Source organism: Eumetopias jubatus, unplaced genomic scaffold (assembly GCF_037043125.1).
Source record: "Eumetopias jubatus isolate StellerSeaLion01/CBP00866 unplaced genomic scaffold, mEumJub1_p1.0 scaffold_12, whole genome shotgun sequence".
Classification (NCBI taxonomy): Eukaryota; Metazoa; Chordata; class Mammalia; order Carnivora; family Otariidae; genus Eumetopias; species Eumetopias jubatus.
Window position 1 is genome coordinate 24952546 of NW_028274818.1, and position 21831 is coordinate 24974376.

Below are 21831 nucleotides of genomic sequence, written 5' to 3' on the forward strand. Positions count from 1 at the left end.
TCGGAAGACCGTGCGACTCCTGATTCTCAGGGTTGTGAGTTTGAGCCCCACGTTGGGTGTGGAGATTACTAAAAATAAATAAACTTTAAAAAAAAAAAAAAGCTATTCCTGCTGAGAAACTAATTCATACTAAGGAGTTGGTGACTCTATGAGCCATCTTTCCCAAGGATATTTGCATTTTTAAAAGCCCAAATAAATAGCTAAGATTTATTGAGAGCTTGCTGGGGGCTAAGGCACTAGGCTGAGAGGAGAATGCCCCGCTCTAGGGGAAAAGTGGACAATGGTGGAATTCCAAGCAAGGTGGAACAGAGGTATCGTTTAAAAGCACACTCTGTAGACAACTCCTATGGAAACGTACCCATGGGGAATGGTCACTGGAGGATTAAAAGGCCTGCGCTGTTTTCTTCTTTAACTTTTAGATTTTAAAGCCATCTTCATTATTTATGGATTGGGGGAGAAGGATTAAGTTGGTTTGTTTTCCTTCACTCCTTCACTTAATAACTATTTGAATGCCTACTCTGAGCCAGGCGCTGGGCTGGGTGCTGGGGATACAGCAATGATCCAACTAGCAGAGCTTTGCTCTCAGGGAGCTCCCAGCTTAGTGGAGACACAAGCAATAAACACAACATGCAAAGTGGGCAAGGAGTGTGATGGAGAAAAACAGAGCGGGGTGGTGATTCTTCTGATCTAGGTGGCTGAGGGGTCTCTGGGAGGAGGCAATGTGGTCTCCTGCATCCTCACCGGGCTCCTTCCCTGCTTCTTCGGCTCATTCTCCCCCTCACCCACCTGCGGGCTTCAGAGCTCATCCTGGGGCTTCTCCTCCTCCCCATCCCCACACTCTCCCTGGGCGTCCTCGGCCCATTTCATGGCTTTAACCACTTTGTATTTGCTGATGTCTCCCAAATTTATATCTTCAGCCTCAACAAGTCTTATGAGAGCACAAGACCCACATACTCAAGCATCATTCTGATATCATCACCCCTGGGAAGTCTACCAGCACCTCAAAAGAATTTGTCCAAAACCTTGATTCTCCACCTCTCCCAACCTGTGTTCGCTCCCCTGATTTGTACTCAGTAAAGAACACCGTTATCCCTCCCCACCAAGAGCTCATACCCAGAGTTTAGGGGTCATTAACTCATTCTTTTTTGCATTTAAAATGTTTTTGAATAGGTAATTGTGGTAGGCAGAGTAGTGGCTCCCAAAGATGTCCACGTTCTAATCCCTGGAATCTGTGACTATGTGAATTACATGGCTAACCTGGATGAAATCAAGGACCCCAATCATGGGGAGATTGTCCTGGATTACCTGGGGGTGATGGGGCTGAATCTAATCACACGAGTGCTTAAAAGATAACTTTCCTCCACCGTGGTCAAAGGGGAAGGAGTCTATGGAAGAGTGGTCGGAGACATGCAATCTGGCTGGCTTTGAAGATGGAGGAAGGGGCCACAACCTAACGAATATAGGCAGCCTCTAGAAGCCGGAAAAAGCAAGGAAACGGATCTTCCTCTAGAGCCTCCGGAGAGGAACACAGCTCTGCTAACACCTTTATTTTAACACAGTGAGACCCAGGTCAGTCCTCCCACCAACAGAGCTATCAGAGAACAAATTTGCTCTGTTTTAAACCCCTGTGTTTGTGGTCATTTTCTATAGCAGCAATAGAAAACTAATAAAGGAATATAGTCACGTGAAAACTAAAGAAGTAATATAGTCAATGACTCGAAATTCAAAAAGTACAAAATGGTATACAACAAGCCTCCTCGCCCTGCCCCACCCACCTAGTTCCGTCCCCAGAAAGTACCCAATGCTACCAGTTTCTTGGTATATCTTACCAGAGATATTTTATGCATATGGAAGCAAATGGAACTATAAACATTCTCCCCCTTCTGTTTTATACAAATGGTATACCATACTGCACATGCTGTTACATGCTTTTTAACCCAACTATATAGACTAGAGGTTCTTCTTTGGAGCTTTTTCCTTATTTTGTGATGGTTCCACAACGTTCCATCGTATAGCTATACCATAACCATTTAGCTAGTCTTCCTGACCCCCTATTTCCAAGCTTTCCCATCGCAAGCAACGTTTGATGAATAAAATAACCTGGACCCAACAGCTGTTCGCGCAAGTTTAAGTGTGTCCGTGGGACAAATTCCCGGAGTCGTTCTTGATCCCTCCTTTCCTTTGTCCCCATTCAATTCAGGATCAGGGCCCGTGGGTTCTATCTCCAGAACAAATCTAAGCTCACCACTGCTTTCCTGGTGTTTCATCCCCACTCCATTCCAAGCCACTGTCACCTCCTGCCACCACCCCCCAGCGAACATGCATGTGAGAGTTTGGTGTGGGAGGCGCTCCACTTCCTGTCCTTGCTTCCCACCCCTTGGGCAGAAAAACTTGGAGCCTTGGATTTCTTGTCTCTGAAAAAATTCAGTGAGACTCTGTGTCCCAATTTTTGTGTGAGTAAATGAGTGTTGTTTGCCAAGACTTTGGAAAATGGGGCTCCGTTTGGAGACTCTCCGATCAGAGAAGCTTGTTAAACCAGAAAGGAAGATCAGACCGGTATCCCAATGTCCTGGAATAGACCTAATCTTAACTGCATCTTTAGTACGTGTTTTCCCTCTGGTGGGTTTCCAAGGCATTTAATGGACTAGGAACAAAACAAGACTTTTTAGAAACGGAGACAAACACACTTTACAAAGGTCCCGAGATTAAAGTTCTGCCTTTTTTCCTATTCAGCCACAGCCTAAATCCTACCCTGGAGCCACTCACAGAAGTTCCAGAATGGAACCAGTTCTGAGGCCAGCAGAGCTGGTACTAGAAGGAAAAGATTCAAGAGCACTGTCGGCTGAGTCCCCTGGTGCTATGTCTGCAAACGAAAACTCACAGAGATAATGAAGGAAAGGCATCGGATTTCTGTCACAATTGCGAAGTATACTCTCTCTTCCCCTTATAATAAAATTTTAACCTGGTATTTATTGCACACTCACTGTACATCACCCATTTTCACGGATGCTTTTATTAATCTTCCTAACAAACTCATTGTACAAATAAAGAAACTAAGGGTCGGAGAGCACTTTCATTTCCTAGCCTTTTTTTTTTTTTCATTTCCCAGCCTTTAAATGGTCGAGCCCCTGATCACACAAGAAGAACTGAGGACAGGCAGAAGTCTTGATCGCTTTCCTGAACTGTTAAAAGACACAAAAGGGCGGATGGTCTCCACAACGTGTCTCGGCGAGCTAATACGGACAGTAACATACATACAGACTACAGATGGCGGTGGGAGTTGTAAACGATCATGGACTCATAGAGAGATTCCTTGGGTTCAAGCCCGGTTCCATTGTCACCAGGTGTATGAGCTCGGACAAATTCCTTTACCTCTCTGGGACTACTTACCTCTTGGGGTCTTTGGGAGAATTGCATGAGTAAGGATATTTAAAGCACTTTGAATGGCGGATGGCATAGAACGGGCATTAGTCCATGTCCGGCACCTGCCCTGGTCTGTATGGTGTCGCCAGGGCCCCAGTATTAAGTGCTAACTGGGTGTCAAGCGCTGGGCTGAGCGGCACATAGAAAGCCCCCCTCCTGAGGATGGTCTCATGGAATCCTCACATCATCTTGCAAGGAAATCCTTCTTCCTTTTCTACAGCAGAGCAATCTAATGATCCCAAACAACCCCGATATCACACCTCCACCTAAGTGGCAGGGCTGGATGCCAAATCTTGCCTTGTCTGGCTTTCAAAGCCTGGGCTCAGTAACAAGTAGAGAAACGATGCTGTTGGCATGCTGTTCTTCCAGATCCCAGGACAGGAGAAGTGCACACGCACACACGTGCAGTCTTCAAGTGAGAGACTGCCCCAGTGCCTGGGTCCTCTGCAGGGCGAACTGCAATCATTTCTGGTCTGAAAGGCACTTTCCCAGAATAGGGTTGACAGTCGTTTTGGAAATGACTCACACTAACTGAATTCTTGACATGGCGAGATGCTGGAGACATCGGATCCTTCTTTTTTTCCAGTTGCATGAAAACAAGAGGCTTTGCCAAACCAAAGCAGATCAAGCCACTGGGAAAAGCAAGCCTTTGTGTCAGGAGCTCTCTTTCAGCAACAAGGAAAAAATAACCTTAAACTTTTAGTTTTCAGAAGTCAGCGTCTGGGTCAGGGGTAACTAGCAGAGGGGGGTACGGGGGGATTTTTGCACCTGTCAGCAGTACAGCAATGATCCTTGCGGGGAGGCTCCTTGAAGGCAAAATAGAAAATATTTGCCAAAAAGAAGCAATGATAAGATTGTTCATCACACAGCTCCTCACCACCACCCGCCACCCTGCACACACCCTTCTCTCTTCTTACAATTAAAAGGCCTCAAATTTTCCATCACGCAGAAAATTGTTTTCTCTCCCCCTTTTCCCCTCTCCTCCTCCCTCCCATCCTTTCTCATGGTCTTTCTCTTCCGGGAAGAAATTCTCGAACGTCAGACCCTCAAGATCACCCAATACAGATCATCAACTTTAAAGTCAGGCAACGCTGGCTTTGAATGCTGATTACAGCACCTTATGCAAGTTGCTTAAACTCTCTGCGCCTCAGTTATCTCATCTGTAAAATGGGCTTTAAAATAATACCTACCAGATAAGTATGATAAAGCTGATGTCCACAGAGCACTGAGAAACCATCCTCTTATTGTTAATTTATCTTCTCAAGCTGAAGCTCCAGAAACGAGAAGTTGATTGGATGGTGTCCCACCAAAAGCCTTCAAATGTTCTGGAAACAGGCAAAAGCTCTGCATCCGACCAGCCTCCAGTCCACATCCCTGAGGATCTCTCTTTCTTTCCAAAGAGCCTCTCTCAGTGCTGAAGGACAGGATCCTTGCCCATACTATGGCCTGTTTTTGCCCACATGGCACCATTTCCCCAAATACTCTTCCCTCTCTTTTCTTAAAGGACACACACACACACACACACACCCCCAACAGGCATATATCCAAGGGCTTTTTTTTTTTTAAGTAGGCTCCATGCCCAGCATGTCCCGTCGCAGGGCTTGAACTCCTGACCCTGAGATCAAGACCTGAGCTGAGATTAAGAGTCAGATGCTTAACCAACTGAGTCACCCAGGCACCCCCAAGGGCGTTTGTTCCCAAATCATCCGCAGTGGTAATGACGATCATTCTGTAGCAGAAAGATCCCCGGACTGGGAGTGAGGAGGTCGGGGTCCTAACCCTACTCTGCCACTAAAGGAACCACATGTTTCTGGGGCTGTCACTCTGCCACTCTGTGCCTCGGTGTCTTCATCTGCTATGTCAGCAGGCTTGCCCTAATGGCAAGAAGAAGTCTCCCGGTGCATGGGTTTTATAGGGAAGATCTTCAGTCAGATGACACATTACAGTTTTTCAAGGACTTCCACATACCATATTTTGTGTTTTTAATCCTCCTTAAAACTCAACAATGTATGTAGGGTACTTGGCAGATAACAAATCTAAGGTACCTAGTGGTCGGGTAATTATGGGCAAACCATGACAGAGCAAAATGCCAAAACGGATTATCTCAACCTCTAGCTCTTCTGGCTCACCCTGCCCTCCTGGGGGTAGACGTCCGTCCCCAGTGAAAGGTCAAAGAGAACTGACAGGTGGGTAAATGTTGAAGAGGCTTTGTGCCCTTGGGGTCAGGGCTTCAAGGGTCCAGGCTGTTCCCTAAGTCCCTTTGATGGCCTTTTAAACATTTTTGGAGCCCAAGGCAGTGTTCCACTTAGCTCCAAACTCCAAGTTTGTCTGTTGCTTGGGCTTCTAAGATGGAAAACAGAGCCCACGGCAGCAGCTAAAACACTGCCAGATCGCTGGCTGGTCAGAGCAAAACTGACCTGAACCCTGGTTCTCTGCCTTCTTTCCAGAGCCTCGACTGCCCCAGTTCCGGGTCATGGTCAGGGGAAGGTGCTCCTCCCCACCACCCTCCATCCTCACTCAAGGCGATAAAGCCCACCCTCTGTTTAAGAAGTGGGATGGCCATAGAGATGCGTTCATAGCAATAGCTAATCATGCTGGGATAACCAAGCACTGAGCTCCACCGCCCCCTACTCACCAGAACAGACTGAGGGTCCTGCTGTCTGTGGACACTGTTATGCGCTGAATTGTATCCCCCCAAATTCTTAGGTTGACGTCTTAACCTCCAGAACCTCAGAATGTGACTATGTAGAGATCGAGCCTCTAAAGAGGTTAATTATGTTAAAATGGGGTCTTTTCGGTGGGCCGCAATCCAATATGACTTATAAGGAGAGGAAATCAAGATGCAGACACACACAGAGGGAAGAGAGAGGGTGGCCGTCTCTATAAGTCAAGGAAAGAGGCCTCAGGGAAAACCAACCCTGTCCATACCTTCATCTTGGACTTCTAGCCTCCAGAATCCCGAGAAAATACATTTCTGTTAAGTCACCCAATCTGTGGCAAGTTGTTATGGCAGCCTTAGCAAACCCATATGGGCCCCTGCTCCAGAATCATGGCCACCCCCCGCCACGGGCAGGACCTCCTGCTACCCACCCTGCCCAGGGCTGCTTCTGTATTTTCCAAACCTCCCTCCACCCCAGATTCATCAAGTCCTTGGGATGCAAAAAACTAGCTCCCCAAGCCCAGTCTTCCATTTTAGGGGCTTTGAGGAGTGCTAGTCTCTGCCTCAAAGTGGATGGAGGGAGGGTCAACTGCCCTTGAGGCTCCCAAGGGAAAGAGGGGAGAATAGGAAATACAGAGAAAACAACCTGATTGGTATTTTGAGTGAGAATCTTGTCCCACAGGTGACGACTGGGCTTCCACCCACTTCTGGCTGGGAGTCCTCAGCCAGACCACTCGTGTTGTGGTAACACGTGGGTGGAGGGGGCCCAGGGCCCAGGGGCACAGTGCTCTCTCAAGGAATGACCACAGGGTTTCTAGGGGTCAGGGGAGGACACCAAAATTTCTGGGAGAAGTTGAACCTGCACCGCTGTCTTGCTCTTAGAGGGTGCACAGACCCCCAAGTCCCACCTCAGATCCACAAAGCCCCCACCCCTGCCCCTGCTGGAAGGGAAGGGGGGCTGAGGGGAGGAAGGGAAACGCCCTGTTATACATGCTGTGTTTGTTCTGGGTCTGGCTATTGACGCAAGAGGCCTTATCATTGGGTCCTCAGACTGGGCTGGGCAGGGCAGATCTGAGAGTTAGGGAGATTTGTCCCCACTGGCCTGTGGGAGAGCAGAAAGGAGAGGGGGCAAAGAAGGCCACGGCAGAGCGAGCAAGAAGCTGCTGGTTGGGCCCACGATGAAAACACTCATTCTTTTGCTGCTGGTGCTCCTGGACTTGGGGCTGGCTCAACATCGGCTCCACAGGTAAGGCCACATCCCTAGCACTGCGTGTGGCAGGGGCAGCTGCCTGCCCTCAAGCTTAGCGCTGCCCTGGGAGAGGAAAGCTGATGGGGAAATGAAGAGGAGAAGAAACTGAGGGCTGGGGAAAGTGGCCATCTTGTGGTGGTCTTGACCCCCAGCCCACGACAAGCCATCCCTCTGCCCCACCTCTGATGGAACTGCCTGCCCAAGTCCCAGGGAGCCTCTCACATTATTAAAGAGCAGGAACCTGCAGCTTGGGCAAGTACTCGGAGCTCAAAGGACCGAGTACTTGCCCAAGGGACTGACCACGGCTGCCTCCAAGAGTCTCTGTCCCTTTAAATCAGCCCCTTATGAGGTTCATGCACAACTGCAGATCATTTTCCTGGAGGACCTCAAAGAGCTCATCTCTGAGAGGGAGGGCCACTTCAAGTCAAAGATTCTGAGACTCTCCAGGAGCAGAGACAAGACTGACAGGCGGGGGGCAGAGAGGGCACTAATTCTTGCCAAACTGTGGCCAATTCTGGCAACTCTGCTGCCTTGCAGATCTTCTCCTGTGTAATCTCCCAGGTTACCGCTGGAAAAATGGGCTGGGAGAGGGGAGGGTCTGCGAGAGGCAGAACTGCATCTCTGTCTCACACGGGGCTTTGTCCTCAGGGTGCCCCTCAGGAGGCATCAGTCCCTCCGGAAGAAGCTGCGGGCACGGGGCCAGCTCTCTGAGTTCTGGAAATCCCAGAATTTGGATATGATCCAGTTCACTGAGTCCTGCACGATGAACCAGGATGCCAACGAGCCCCTCATCAACTACTTGGATGTGAGGCATTCTGGGGCAGGGGCTAGGCAAGGGGGTGAGGGGAGGATGGCTTGGCCTCTGGGCGTGGCCAGTGTCAGGTCAGCAACAGTGAAGTGAAGGCCAGTGTGGATTTCTCCTCTAGGATAGCCCATAGGGACTGATCCCCTGGGTCCCCATGGATTTGACGGAGCAAGCCCCAGTGTGCCCAAATGTGTAGAGCTCTCTGCAAAAGAAATGGCATCCCAAACAGAAGGGCCCTGCTGTGTGTCCTTGGCCAAATGATTTAACCTTCACCAGCTTCCCTTCCCTGATTGTAGAACAAAAGGATTACTGCCTCTTCTGCCTTGCTCACAAAGGAATTATGAGGAATAACGCAAATGAGAGCTAAAGAAGTAGTAGAGGGTGGGAGATTTGATTTGATTTCCTCCCTTGTAGTCTTTGTCCGCTCATTCTACCTTCTGTTGCCACTCCCCCAGGCTCTGTAAGCTCCAGTCTGTGGCTATCCCGGGCTCTGGTCCCAGAGAGCTCTCCCTAGGCTCCCTGGTGAGCACCTTCCCCTTTCCTACCACCTTCACTCGGCTCCCTTCCCTCCCTCCCCCATAGATGGAATACTTCGGCACCATCTCTATCGGCTCTCCACCGCAGAACTTCACCGTCATCTTTGACACTGGCTCTTCCAACCTCTGGGTCCCCTCTGTGTACTGCACCAGCCCAGCCTGCAGTAAGTAGAGCCAGGATCCCCAGCAGGGAATGGCAGCTCCAGAAACTGGCCATGCATGCCACACCAGCTTCCCCTCTCCACCTCTGAGTCTGCCCTGGGACTACCTACGGTAGAAACAGGGCTGGGCCAGGGAGAGAGCTAAAATTTGATTGCTATCCAAGCTAGCAACTTTCGTACTGACCAGAATTAATAGGAGAAAACTCAGCCACTGAAAATACAAACTCAATACAAATCTTTGAATACTCCATGACTCACTCCCTTTGGAACACCCAAAAGAATGTGAGGGGGAACGTTCCATTCAAATGGCTGTTTCTGGGCAGGTAGGTGGGTTGGGTTCTAGTGCTGACTATTCACCCGCTTCAAGAGGGCTTGGTGGCCTATCCCAGGATATCAGAGTTGGGGCTGGTGGGGCACGATACAGGGGTGGGTCCGTTTGGCCAGAGGTAACTCAGGCGTCTTTGTTAGCATTAGAAAGGAAGAGCTAAAGAAAGATGTCTGAGTCTATGCTGGATAAGTTCTAGAGACACGATGTCTCAGAAAACCCCTAGATTAGGTGTCTACAGGTCGGGCAAGGAATTGAGAGTCATTGCCTGGAGTGGCATTTGTTTAATCCCTGGGATTCTTTTGAATGCCAGGCTCTGACCCCCACTAGTTGACAGAGACTTCTGCTGGCTCCTGACACATGACGCTTATCTCCGTGTGCCTCATGAGGTCACTGTGGGCGCCACGTTTGCCCAGGGATGACGAGTTGGTCACCAGTTAGGCCACCACATGTGGCTAGAGAAGAATGTAGTACCTCACTAAGGTGGGCCATGGCCAACCTTTCTGGAGGCCCCCACTCAATCTTGGGAGTTGAGGGAAGAGATCCTGCATCTGTGGGGTATCAGGGCAGGAAGGAAGGCAGCGAGCTGGTGGCCCAGGCAACAGCGGCATCCTTGCTTTTCCAGAGACACATGCCAGGTTCAATCCTTCCCAGTCCAACACGTACAGTGTGCTGGGGAGTCATTTCTCCATTCAGTATGGGACTGGGAGCTTGTCTGGAATCATCGGAGCTGACCAAGTCTATGTGAGTACAATTCCTTCATCTTTTCTCTTTTGGCCAGAAACTTGGGATACAGAATATTGTTCAGAGCCTTTAGGGGAATACTTTCAGATCTGCCTCAGGAAGAGGTGGAAACAAGGAGCTGACTTCCAGGGAAAGGGGGAAGCCTGGCCAGGCAGGAGTAGCACTCCCTGCTTGAACTAATGGCCGTGGGCCAGTCTGCTCAGGGTGCTGGGTTCTAGAATGGCAGCACGGAGGAATTCCACAGAGAAACAGTGCACAGAGCAGAAAGCCTGAGGGGGCAGCTTTTCAAGAGTGAGTTAAGGCAAAAAAAAAAAAAAGAATGAGTCAAAGGTGCTCTCAGTGCAATAAGGCAAGAAAAAAGAAACTAAGGGCATTAAGATTGTAAAGGAAGAAACTATGTTGTATTATTCACATATGACAAGATTCTCTATGTAAAAAATCCAAAAATATCTACAGACCATTGGAATTAATAATTATTTAACAAAGTTGCTGATTACTAGATAAACAAAATTGTATTTCTGAGTATCAGGAAAAACAAATGGAAAATAGATTTTTTAATGACATTACTTATAATAACACCAGAAACATCAAATACCTACAAATAAATTTAACAAAAAATGTGCAATATCTCCACTCCAAAACCTGGAAAACATATTGAGTGAAATTAAGGAAGATCTACATAAACAGAAATGACTCAGTATTTCATGACTCAGTATTATGGACAAGTTGAAGTTTTTTCAAATCGATCTATAGATTTTAATGTCACCTCAATCAAAACAACAGAAATTGATGAGCTAATTCTAAAATGTATATGGATATGTAATACACCAAGACAATCTAGATAAAGAAAAACACTACGAATATCAAGACCTATTATAAAGCTATAGTAATTGAGACAGTGTGGTATTGGCACAAGATAAGCAAAGAGACAAATGGAACAAAATGGAAAACTCAGAAACTACTCTGAATTCTATTGGCCATGAAACTGGCAGTGGAGGAAATGAGAGTGTGTTTATTAAATATGGTGCTACGTCATTTGGATATCCATATAGTTAAAAAAAAAAATCTGGACTCCGACCTCACACATTATCAAACTTCCAATACATTGTAGATATTTTACCTCTAGGCATGTGTCCAACAGAAGTATGAGTACAGGGGCGCCTGGGTGGCTCAGCTGGTTAAGCAACTGCCTTCCACTCAGGTCATGATCTCAGGGTCCTGGGATCGAGCCCCGCATCGGACTCCCTGCTCAGCAGGAAGCCTGCTTCTCCCTTTCCCACTCCCCCTGCTTGGTTCCCCCTCTCGCTGTCTCTCTCTCTCACACATAAATAAATAAAAGATTTTATTTATTTATGTGAGAGAGAGAGCGTGCGCGCACATGAAGGGGGGAGGGGCAGAGGGAGAAGCAGACTCCCTGCTGAGCAGGGAGCCCAGTGTGGGACTCGATCCTGGGACTCCAGGATCATGACCTGAGCTGAAGGCAGTCGCTTAACCAACTGAGCCACCCAGGCGCCCCAATAAATAAAATCTTAAAAAAAAAAAAGTACAACTGAATTTTCAAAAAAAAAAGAAGAAGAATTATGAGTGCATGTTCATCAAAAGCCATGTCCAAGCAGCACTGTTAACGACAGTCACTACAGGAAACAACCCAAATACCCATCGATGGTAGAACGGATAATGACGGTTATTCATACCACGGGATACTGAGGACATTGAACGAAATTTCAACATAGTACACTACATAATGTTGAGTGACAGAAGCCAGATAGAAAAGAATTAATCCTGTATGATTCCGTTTATGTAAAATTCAAGAAAAGGCAAAAGCAATATATGTTGGAAGCCAGCAGATGGTTGTTCTTGAGGAAAGGCACAACGATTAGCAGGGTGCGTGAAGTGGCTTCCGGTTTGGGAGCTTGCGGACCAGGCTGAGTTTGTGAAAATGCACCAAACTGTACACTTAGGATTTCTGTATTCAACTTCAATTTTTTTAAAAGTCTACATAAAAAAATTAAGGGTGTGGGAATGTGGTGAAATCACTGTGCTCATTTAATCAGGTTGGGTGGGGGAAGAATTCGCTTCAGACCAGAGGGAGAATCCGGGAATCTGAGACTGTACCAAAGCTCTCCTGAGCAGTTTTCTTTCGGGCTTTCTCCCATCAGGTGGAAGGACTGGTTGTGGCCAGCCAGCAATTTGGAGAGAGTGTCACGGAGCCAGGCCAGACCTTTGTGAACGCAGAGTTTGATGGAATTCTGGGCCTGGGATACCCCTCCTTGGCTGTGGGAGGGGTGACCCCGGTGTTTGACAACATGATGGCGCAGAACCTGGTGGATATACCCATGTTTTCTGTGTACATGAGCAGGTAGGCCTGGCAAGCCCACCAAGGTGAAAGTCAGTTACGACCACAGGGAGACAACATGGGTGCAGCTGAAAGAGCACTAGACTTAGCAGTCAAACACCTGGCTTGGATCTCTTGCTTGACCTATTACCAGCTGTGAGACCCTGGGCTTACCTTCTCTGGATATTGAGGAAATGGGGTTTGCCTCACTTTATAAACTGTACCGCACTGAACCAAGAGGAGGAATCTCTGGGGTTGGATATTCATTTGTGCAGGGAATAAATGTTTATCAAGCTCCTATTGTGTGCCGACCACAGTGCTGGGCACGGAGAGCAATAGAGAGACAAGGAAAACAGTCCCTGCCCTCAGGAAGCTTGATTCCTGGGGGAGGAGGCAGGAAAAAATTCCAAAGGAAGCTGACAATAAAATAATGGGATGTTAAAGGCATAATGAGATGCAGAATTTACATAAAATAGAATATTATTCAGCCTGAAAAAGGAAGGCGATTCCAACACAGGCTACCAGAGAATGAACCGTGAGGACCTTATTTCAAGTGAACCAAGCCAGTCACAAAAAGACAAATCGTGCATGAGTTCCCTTACACGAAGGCGCCTGGAGCGCTCAGATTCACAGGGACAGAAGGTAGAATGGTGGGTGCCAGGTGTGGGGGGAGGGGAAGGAAGCTGTTGTTTCATGAGTATAGAGTTGTGGTTTCACAGGATGAAAAGGTTCTAGAGACTGGCTGCACCACAGCATGAATAGCCTTCACACTACTGAACCGTACATTTAAAAATGGCCAATTTACGCAATTTTTAAAAAAATTGCCTCCTGCAGTTGGAAAAGGTCATGTGGCTCACCGGCCTCTGGCCACTCTTGCCTGGGATCCTGAAAGGGTCATCTCACCTTCACCCCTACATAGGACGGAGATTTCTGACCTTTCTAACTCCTCCCCGGCATATCTGGTCTCAGCTTGCCCTGTTTTCACGCAAGCCCATTGCCCTTGTTTTCCACTTCCACGTGGAGAGCCTTGAATTTCCTTTATTAAACTGCACGGCTGTAGTTGGGACCAACCCCCGGGGCAGAACCGTGAGCAAGAGGGCAGGTTGCCCAGACCCCTCTGCTGCCCCCCTGCTCCCTTGCAGCCTGGAAAGACAGGGAGGAGGGTGGGAAAGAGCAAAGGCTTTGCCGTCTGGCTGACACGGACTGACGCCCCCAGTCTGTTTCCTCAAATGGGCACAAGGTTGATGTAAGAAACAAATAGGATTAAACAGGTAAAATTCTTCGCCCAGGGCCCTGCCAAAAGGCCGTCAACTAACGGCGGTTCTCCCCCCCACCTCCCTAAGTCTGCTTTCCCAAGATGCCCCCAGTACCCGGTTCCTTCCCCCTTTACCACCATGCCTCTCAGGGCCCTGAGTTTTGTATTTTTCTGATCCTTTTCCTCCTAAAAATGAATCAGTTTCATGTCCTATTTCCCCAGAATCCTGTTAGGTGCCAGATCACACTCTGAAAAATCAACACCAGTGAAAATTAATAAATTTTCAAGTTCTCATAAGTCGTGTTGCATTCCCATTAGCTTCCTCACCTTAACACGACGGAGTGAATCATATGGAAACTCCAGGCACCACCAAAACCATAGTGGGAAAGATACTTGGTGGAAAAGGCTTTTTGGGGATGCATAAGTCACATGGTGTGTGCATACCCCAACGGTCCTAGCCTTGGTTCTTCATGAGTTCTGCATGACCAGAGTAGTTGTCCCCATCGACCTCCTCCCTAGCCCTTTTATCCAAGAAGCAAGAGGACATTCACAAATCATCAAGCAGAGCTATTTCTATCTTCTGTCCTTCTGCCCCCAAAAGCCCAGGTCAATCAACTTGCAGTAGCTGGGAGCCCTGGTCTCAAAGCCCAGGCTGATATTTCTGCCTATCGGGGTACTTGGTGTCCATGACCAGCTTGTTCCTAGGGTACCCCAGTGGCCCTTCCCTGACAATCTGTCCTTTTTTCTTTCCCTGCAGTGACCCAGAGGGTGGTGCAGGGAGCGAACTCATTTTCGGAGGCTATGACCACTCCCATTTCTCGGGGAATCTGAACTGGGTCCCTATCACCAAGCAAGGCTACTGGCAGATTGCCCTGGATGCGTGAGTATTCTCCACAAAGTAGTTAGGGTACAGGCAAGAATTCAAGACAGGCACAAGGCCAGTTGAATTGAAAAAAAAGTGTGATTGAATTGACCTGAATCAGTGTGCTGGTCCCTGGGGGAGGAGCCTGAGGGCTCGCCGTGGGAGGCTGGAAGTGTGGAGGTGCTGAGCAAAGGTGGAGGAAGGGGCCGCGGTTGCCAGGGCAACAGGCACGAGGTACCACGTCTCAGCTTCCCTCCTGGTACGCGTGCTGTGCCCGCAAGTCAACAGACAATAAATAAAAATCCTCTGCCAATTACTTGGGGCTCATTTAACGTCAATTCACACACAGGACCAGGGGTGGGTGACATAGGGGTACGGGAGTGACCTGGACTCAGATTTCGCCTCCACGAAGCATGTCCAGAAGATGAGACACATACACACCACTATCATTGTAAGGTGGAGGTGATCAGTGTTCCACAAGCCGTGCCACCGGAGTGGCCTGGCAGACAGGGCAAGACAGCTTCTATCTGAAGAACTCCTCAAGCAAGGGTTTCATGAAGTAGGTGACATGGACTGGGCCTTGACATACATACATGCAGACGTGCGTGTGTGTGTTTGGGCATGGAGCAATCAGGGACATGGGACCAGATGCCTGTCACATACTGAGCACTGTGTCAGATAATGCAGGAATTTAAAGAAATGCAACTCAGGTTTCAATTCCGCCAAGAATAAGCTTCTGCAAGGTGAGGGCATGTGCTAGTCACTGGGGATGTAACAGCGAAAATCATCAGTGCTCAGTCTACTGAGGGTTTTTCAAGCCAGAGGGACTTACCCATTTATGGATCATGATCCCATTTTAGGGGATCATGACGTGCATTTTTAACGAAATGGAATAAAATAGAAAATATCAGAGTGCACTTCACATACTAAGGTTGAGCCCTGTTTCATGACATTTTTATTTCATGTGCGTGTGTGTGTGTATGTGTGTGTGTACTGGGTCCAAAAGTAAATGTGTTTTCTGGTATGGATCTCAGTCACAGAAAAACAGAAATACGGATGTGTGAGACGGTCAAACTTGAAATCATTTGTATTTGAAAGCCCAGCGGGGGGTGAGAGCAGCTGGGGAGGCTGGGAAACTTCAGGGCTGAGGGGAAGGGGGACAGCTGGGAAGGGGGTGGGGGCGGGGGGTTGGCTGATGACATTTTCTTTGTCCTCAGAATCCAGGTGGGAGGCGCCGTGATGTTCTGCTCTGAGGGCTGCCAGGCCATTGTGGACACAGGGACTTCCCTCATCACAGGCCCCTCAGACAAAATCAAGCAGCTGCAGAAGGCCATTGGAGCCGAACCCATGGATGGAGAAGTCAGTGCCACCTGGGGTAGGGAAGAGGCAGGAGCAGGGGAGCGGGGAGGCCTGTAAATGGGTCCTCTGTGTTGTGTTTTAGTATGCGGTGGAGTGTGCCAACCTCAACGTCATGCCGGATGTCACCTTCACCATCAATGGCGTCTCCTACACCCTCCAACCAACTGTCTATACCCTGGTGGTAAGAACTGTTTCCTTATTCTGCAAGTCATAGGGCCTTCCCCACGAGCCCACCACTTCCTCTTTTCAGTCACCTACACCCAGGCTGCGTCTGCCCCAAGCCCCGTTCCCATCTTCTCCCGCACTAGGTGTTCCCTCTAGAAAGGACAAAGCTGCCTGTGGGGGAAAGACCCCCGGGCTGGTTCTCTCTCCATTCCCGTCCAGCCATGAAGCAGCAGCAAACCTTGGACAAGCCATCTAGTGAAGTTTGCCGACATTGTCACGTAGGACTTTTCAACTAACCAAGTTTAATCCTTCAAACACCCAGTAAGATTGGATATTATTATCCCATTCTGGGGATGAGGATATTGAGACTCGGAAAGTTAAGAGGCTCGAGGTATGAGCTACTTGAGGAGGAGGTACGGAATGAGGTTGTATCTTCTCACGTTCAGATTAACGTTCTCCTCAAACCAGAAAGGGCCTTTTATTGCAGTAGGTTCCTAAGTTTGTAGGGCGAGGTAGAAAGGGAGTTCCTGGGGGAAATCTATGATCGATTCACACCACAGTTGGCCCAGATTTTCAATATCACATGCAGTTCCTTGGTGATACTCAACACACTAACTTTACCGGAGAGTCACCCACAGCACCAGGGTGATTGCGTCAGAATGGAGGTGCTGAGGTGTGGAGCACTTTAGGGACTTACCTACCCCCCGCAACACACACCTTGATCTCCATGAACCCTTTCCCCAAGCCACCAAGCATAAACAGACAATGCAAGTGAAAACAGATGTTCTTTTAAAGTTTTTATTTAAATTCCAGTTAGTTAACATACAGAGCAATATTAGTTTCAGGTGTGCAATATAGTGATTCGACACTTCCACACAGTGCCCGGTGCTCATCACAAGTTCCCTCCTTAATCCCCACCTCCCCTCTGGTGACCAGCAGTTTGTTCTCCATAGTTAAGAGTCTGTTTCTTGGTTTGTTTCTCTCTCTCTTTTCCCCTTTGCTCATTTGTTTTCTTTCTTAAATTCCACATATGAATGAGATCATATGGTATTTATCTTTCTCTGATTGATTTATTTCACTTAGCATTATACTCTGTAGCTCCATCCACAACATTGCAAATGGCAAGACTTCATTGTTTTTATGACTAAGATTCATATATATATATCTCCCACATTTTCTTTATCCATTCATCAGTCTATGGACATGGGCTGTTTCCATAATTTGGCTATTGGCTATTGTGGATAATGCTGCTATAAACATCAGGATGCATGTATCCCTTTGAATTAGTACTTTTGTATTCTTTGGATAAATACTTAGAAGCGCGATTGCATAAAAATCCTAGAAGCGAACACAGATTGTAACCTCTTTAATACTGGCCATAGCAACTTCTTTCTGGATATGTCTCCTGAGGCAAGGGAAACAAAAGCAAAAATAAACTATTGGGAACTCATCAAATAAAAAGCTTCTGCATGGTGAAGGAAACAAAACTAAAAGGCAGTCTGCAGAATGGGAGAAAATATTTGCAAATGACATATTCCAATAAAGGGTTAGTATCCAAAATATATAAAGAACTTAAAAAATTCAACACCCAAAAAACAAATAATCCAATTAAAAATGGGCAGAAGGCACAAATAGAAATTTTTCCAAAGAAGACATCCAGTTGGCTAACAGACACATGAAAAGATGTTCAACATCACAGATCATCAAGGAAATACAAATCAAAACTACAATGAGATATCACCTCACACCAGTCAGAAGGGCTAAAATCAACAAGGCAAGAAACAACAGGTATTGGCGAGGATGTGGAGAAAGGGGAACCCTCTTACACTGTTGGTGGGAATGCAATGTGGTGCAGCCACTCTGGAAAACGGTATGGAGGGTCCTCAAATAGGACTACCCTATGGTCCAGTAATTGCACTACTAAGAAAACAAATGTTTCACAGCTTCGTGTCAAGCCCCCTAAGCTTCTCCAACAAAGGGATTCTGGAGCTGCCACTATGAACACCAAACTGGGGACAAGCTAGACACTTTAACTGTGTCAAGCTCGGTCAGCCTATATACCCTTTGGCATTCCGGTACCCTCATACTCTCCCACCTGCACCCTATGTGAGTCCCTGCTCACCCCACTTCCTTCCCTATGCCCAGCGTGGTGCCCTTGTCCTTTTCTGCTGGCAGATTTCAATCAGAGCCACCTCAGTCTGCCAAGAACGCTGTAACAGCAGTGCATGGTTATCCCCTTCCTCTCAGGAAGGTGCTTTAAGCTCTCTGCAAACTTCCCAGACCCTCATCAGCAACCTCAAATCTCAAATGGTTGTTGGAAAGCCCACACCCGCCTGGTAGACCCCAAGTCTTTGCCAAACTAAAAAGTAAGGTGGGGGGACGTTACACTCTCCTCACAGGACAATGGATGCCTACTTGCCTTATACCTAAAAAAGGATTCTTCCCCAGAACATCAAGAAAAGAGCAGTGTAATTTCTCTCCCTTAAAAAATTAAGTTGAGCTTCGCTAGAAACTAAAGAAAGCAGAACTTAAGCCAAGATCTTCTAAAACCAAACCTTTTGCTCTTGCAATCATGGAGCAAGGTTTCACTTTTCCCAGTTGTAAAATGGGAGGCAGGGAGCATGTATGACAGATGAACAGTTCTTAAAATTGTAGAACTTAGAAGCCCAGGTCCACATATACAAAACGGTGTGAACACAAGTGGAGGTGTATGAAGCGGAAGGAAGAACCAACCAGCCAACATCGTGACCGACCAAGGCCGCTTGGTATAGTCACCATCACTACCACACGGTACAGCCTCCAGGCAGCCCTACTTCCCTTTCTCCCTCTATGTCACTTACACCTTCTTTCCCACCCCAGGACTTTGTGGATGGAATGGAATTCTGCAGCAGCGGCTTTCAAGGGCTTGACATCCAGCCTCCCGCTGGGCCCCTCTGGATCCTGGGCGATGTCTTCATTAGGCAGTTTTACTCAGTCTTCGATCGTGGGAATAACCGTGTTGGGCTGGCCCAGGCAGTCCCCTAAGTCGCGGCCTTGTGTTTGAGCCTGGCTGCCTGACACCCCTTAGAAATCCAGCTGGGCCCGTTCGGTTGGGGCATTCTTCACAATGGTCAAAAAGTCATTTTCGGGAGGATACAGTTGTTCTAGAGCTGCAACTTGAATTGGGTCCAAATAGAGCATGAGAACACACACCTCACACACACCACATACACCACCTCTACCGCCATCATGATGGAAGAATTAAGTTGTATGCCCATACTTTTTGTTGCTTGTTGCTAACATTTTCTTTCGGCAATCTCCAGACATGTACACAAGCAGAGATTATAGCACAATAAATCCCCACGCAGCACCCTCCCCCCCCACCTTTCATAACTCACCTGCACGTGGCCAGGCCTGTTTTATCTGCTTGCACCACCACCCTCTGCTACCCAGCCCACCTACCTGCATTATCCCGAAGCAAATTCTTAGCATCACATCATAAATCATCACATCCAAGATTTATCCATAAATCCTTATAATATTCTTAAATAGGCAATCAGTGTTCAAATGTTCCCTATTGTCTGGGAAATGTTGGGTCATTTTTACCAGTGACTTGTGTGTATTAGGATGCAAATAAAGTCTTCAAATTGCGTTTATTTGAACTGTCTCTATGTCTCTTTCCACGTGTAGAGTTCACCGCATTCTGAATTTTGCGGGTTGAAATCCAGAGGTATCATACAATGTGGTTCTGAGTCCATCTTTCCTACAAAATGGCAGTTGGCTCTAGAGCCTGGTTTTGTGGCAAGAATATTTCATCCGTAGTGCTGGGTACATCCCACAGTAGCCCATCAGGAGGTAGATCATGCCACAAGGTTAGAACTGACGAGTGGGTTCGGGAGCTGTTAGGCTCATCCATCCATCCATGACCAATTTCCTTAAGCATTTTACCCAAAGGTTTCGGCAACCACTAATTATCATTGCTTAGATCCAAGCTATCATTAGGGCTGCAAAATAGAGATTTTTTTTCTAATTCTATTTTTCCCTCCTGTGTTTGTTAGCCAGAGTTCTTCTATTCAAAAACAAACAAACAAAAGCAAAAACAAAAATCAAAAAAACCGTTCATCAACAATTTGCTTACTATTAGGTATAGTTCATACAGGAAAGGCAAGCTTACTTGGCTTTTTCCCTTTATTTAGCAGCTTTCAGAAAAATGAGTGTGATTCAACTTAATGCAGTTTTTTCAATATTCAAAGCACTCCACACTTAGCCTGCAGGTGCCCCTTCAGGTTAGTTTCTGGGAACTTTTGACTTGACCCCAACACAAAAAGATGTTCCAAGCCTGTTCCCAAGGAGTCCTGGTTCCTGGCTGTGGGCTCATAATTTTGTTGTAAATGAAAATATTTCAGAATGTCCAAGGAGATGGAAGGGGGGAAGGGGCTCTGAATGAGCCCTTTTCTCTTATGGGGCCCCAGGGCCCATCCTGAGGGAGCTGACATGGTGAATCCGGGTCCGAGTTGATCCCCATTCTGGTGGGATCTATTGCCACCAGAAACAACAGGTCTTTCTTTTCCTTCCTTTTGTTCTTGCACTTTGCAAAATGCAAGTATCTTCAGGGTTTTCCTTATTATAAAATATGTGAAAGTCCTCCATGATCCTTACCCTCAAAGATAAGCATTATTATTACTTTGAAGTTGCTTAACGCACATTGACTTTTCCTTTGAATATACAAATAGTGATAGCCATAGGTAAGGAATTTTTTTTTCCTACAAAAAAGGGAATCATAGGGGTGCCCGGGTGGCTCAGTAGGTTGAGCGTCTGCCTTCAGCTCGGGTTGTGATCCCAGGGTCCTGGGATCGAGTCCCGTGTCGGGCTCCCTGCTCAGCAGGGAGTCTGCTTCTCCCTCTCCCTCTGCCCCTCCCCCTGCTCATGCTCTCGTTCGCACTCTCTCTCTCTCTCTCAAATGAATAAATAAAAAATCTCTTCAAAAAAGAAAAGGGATCATACTACATATACTTGTCTCTAAACTGCTCATGTAACAGATTCCACATCAGCACAGTCAGCTCTTTCCTTGTAACATCTGCATGGTGTCCATTTATTCATCAAATCCTCTCCTAATGAACATTAGATTCATTTTGGTTTAATTCAACCCAATCCCATAAATATTTATTTTGTGCCAGGCACTAAGGGAGTTACTCTAAGACCCTCAAGATCGGTAGGACAGATCCCAACTGTCACTTTTGGCACAGAGGTCGTGGAAAACACATCAGGCTTGCAGTCAGATAACCTGGATTCACATTTGTGCCCTGCCCCAATCACTTTGGTGACCTTGGCTAGTTAGTTCATGTCTCTGAGATGCCTACCTCACAGAGCTATGGGGGAGAGTCAATGAGTTTACCTGGATGGAAGCACTTAGCTCATAATGTTAGCTCCCCCCCCCCGCCTTTAAGTATAAGGTCAAGGTAGATCCCAGCTTCACACATACACACATGCTTTTCTGGTTTTGCTTGCTTGCTTGCTTGCTTGCTTTCTTTCCTTTTTTCTTTTACTAAATTATTACATCCAGAGTTAATTCAGAACAGCCTGATCCAAATAAACCATCAAAGCAATATAACAGAGCAGTTAACATCACAGGCTCCGGAGTCACACAGGCCTGGGCTTGATTCTTAATCCCAGTTGTGGGAACTCTGCGCCTGTTTCTTCACCTGTAAAATGGACATGATAACAGTAACTATCTCATAGGTTTATTGTGAGGATCCAATAGCTACAATGCATATGCAGAAACACTTAACTAGTTTGTGTGCCTCTGCTCATCACACAGGGACCAGACCCACACTCAGCCTGGACAAATCTCACACAGGGTAGAAGGGCCTAGAGTAAAAAAGCTTTATGATTTCTCCTCTAAAACAAAGCACCCAAAAGCCATGTGGGAACGAACTGGTAGATAGCATCGCTGCAGGCTTTCTCCTTAAAGGTG

At 47.2% G+C, this 21831-nt stretch overlaps 1 protein-coding gene across 1 annotated transcript; it reads left to right on the forward strand.

Moving 5' to 3' along the window:
• The first annotated feature begins 7146 nt into the window (after positions 1-7146).
• Positions 7147-19513, forward strand: CTSE (cathepsin E). Its single transcript, XM_028120346.2, has 9 exons — positions 7147-7328; positions 7980-8136; positions 8719-8836; positions 9784-9902; positions 12062-12261; positions 14250-14372; positions 15572-15713; positions 15796-15894; positions 18738-19513. Exons 1-9 carry the CDS (start codon positions 7261-7263, stop codon positions 18900-18902), a joined length of 1191 nt encoding a protein of 396 aa, XP_027976147.1. The 5' UTR covers positions 7147-7260; the 3' UTR covers positions 18903-19513.
• The last annotated feature ends 2318 nt before the right edge of the window (positions 19514-21831 follow it).

Bases quoted from the DNA above. Each gene is read 5' to 3' on its own strand.
- CTSE (XM_028120346.2), top strand. From the start codon at position 7,261: ATGAAAACACTCATTCTTTTGCTGCTGGTGCTCCTGGACTTGGGGCTG. The intron at 8,137-8,718 runs GTGAGGCATTCT...CCTCCCCCATAG, and splicing joins CCCTCATCAACTACTTGGAT to ATGGAATACTTCGGCACCAT. The intron at 12,262-14,249 runs GTAGGCCTGGCA...CTTTCCCTGCAG, and splicing joins TTTTCTGTGTACATGAGCAG to TGACCCAGAGGGTGGTGCAG.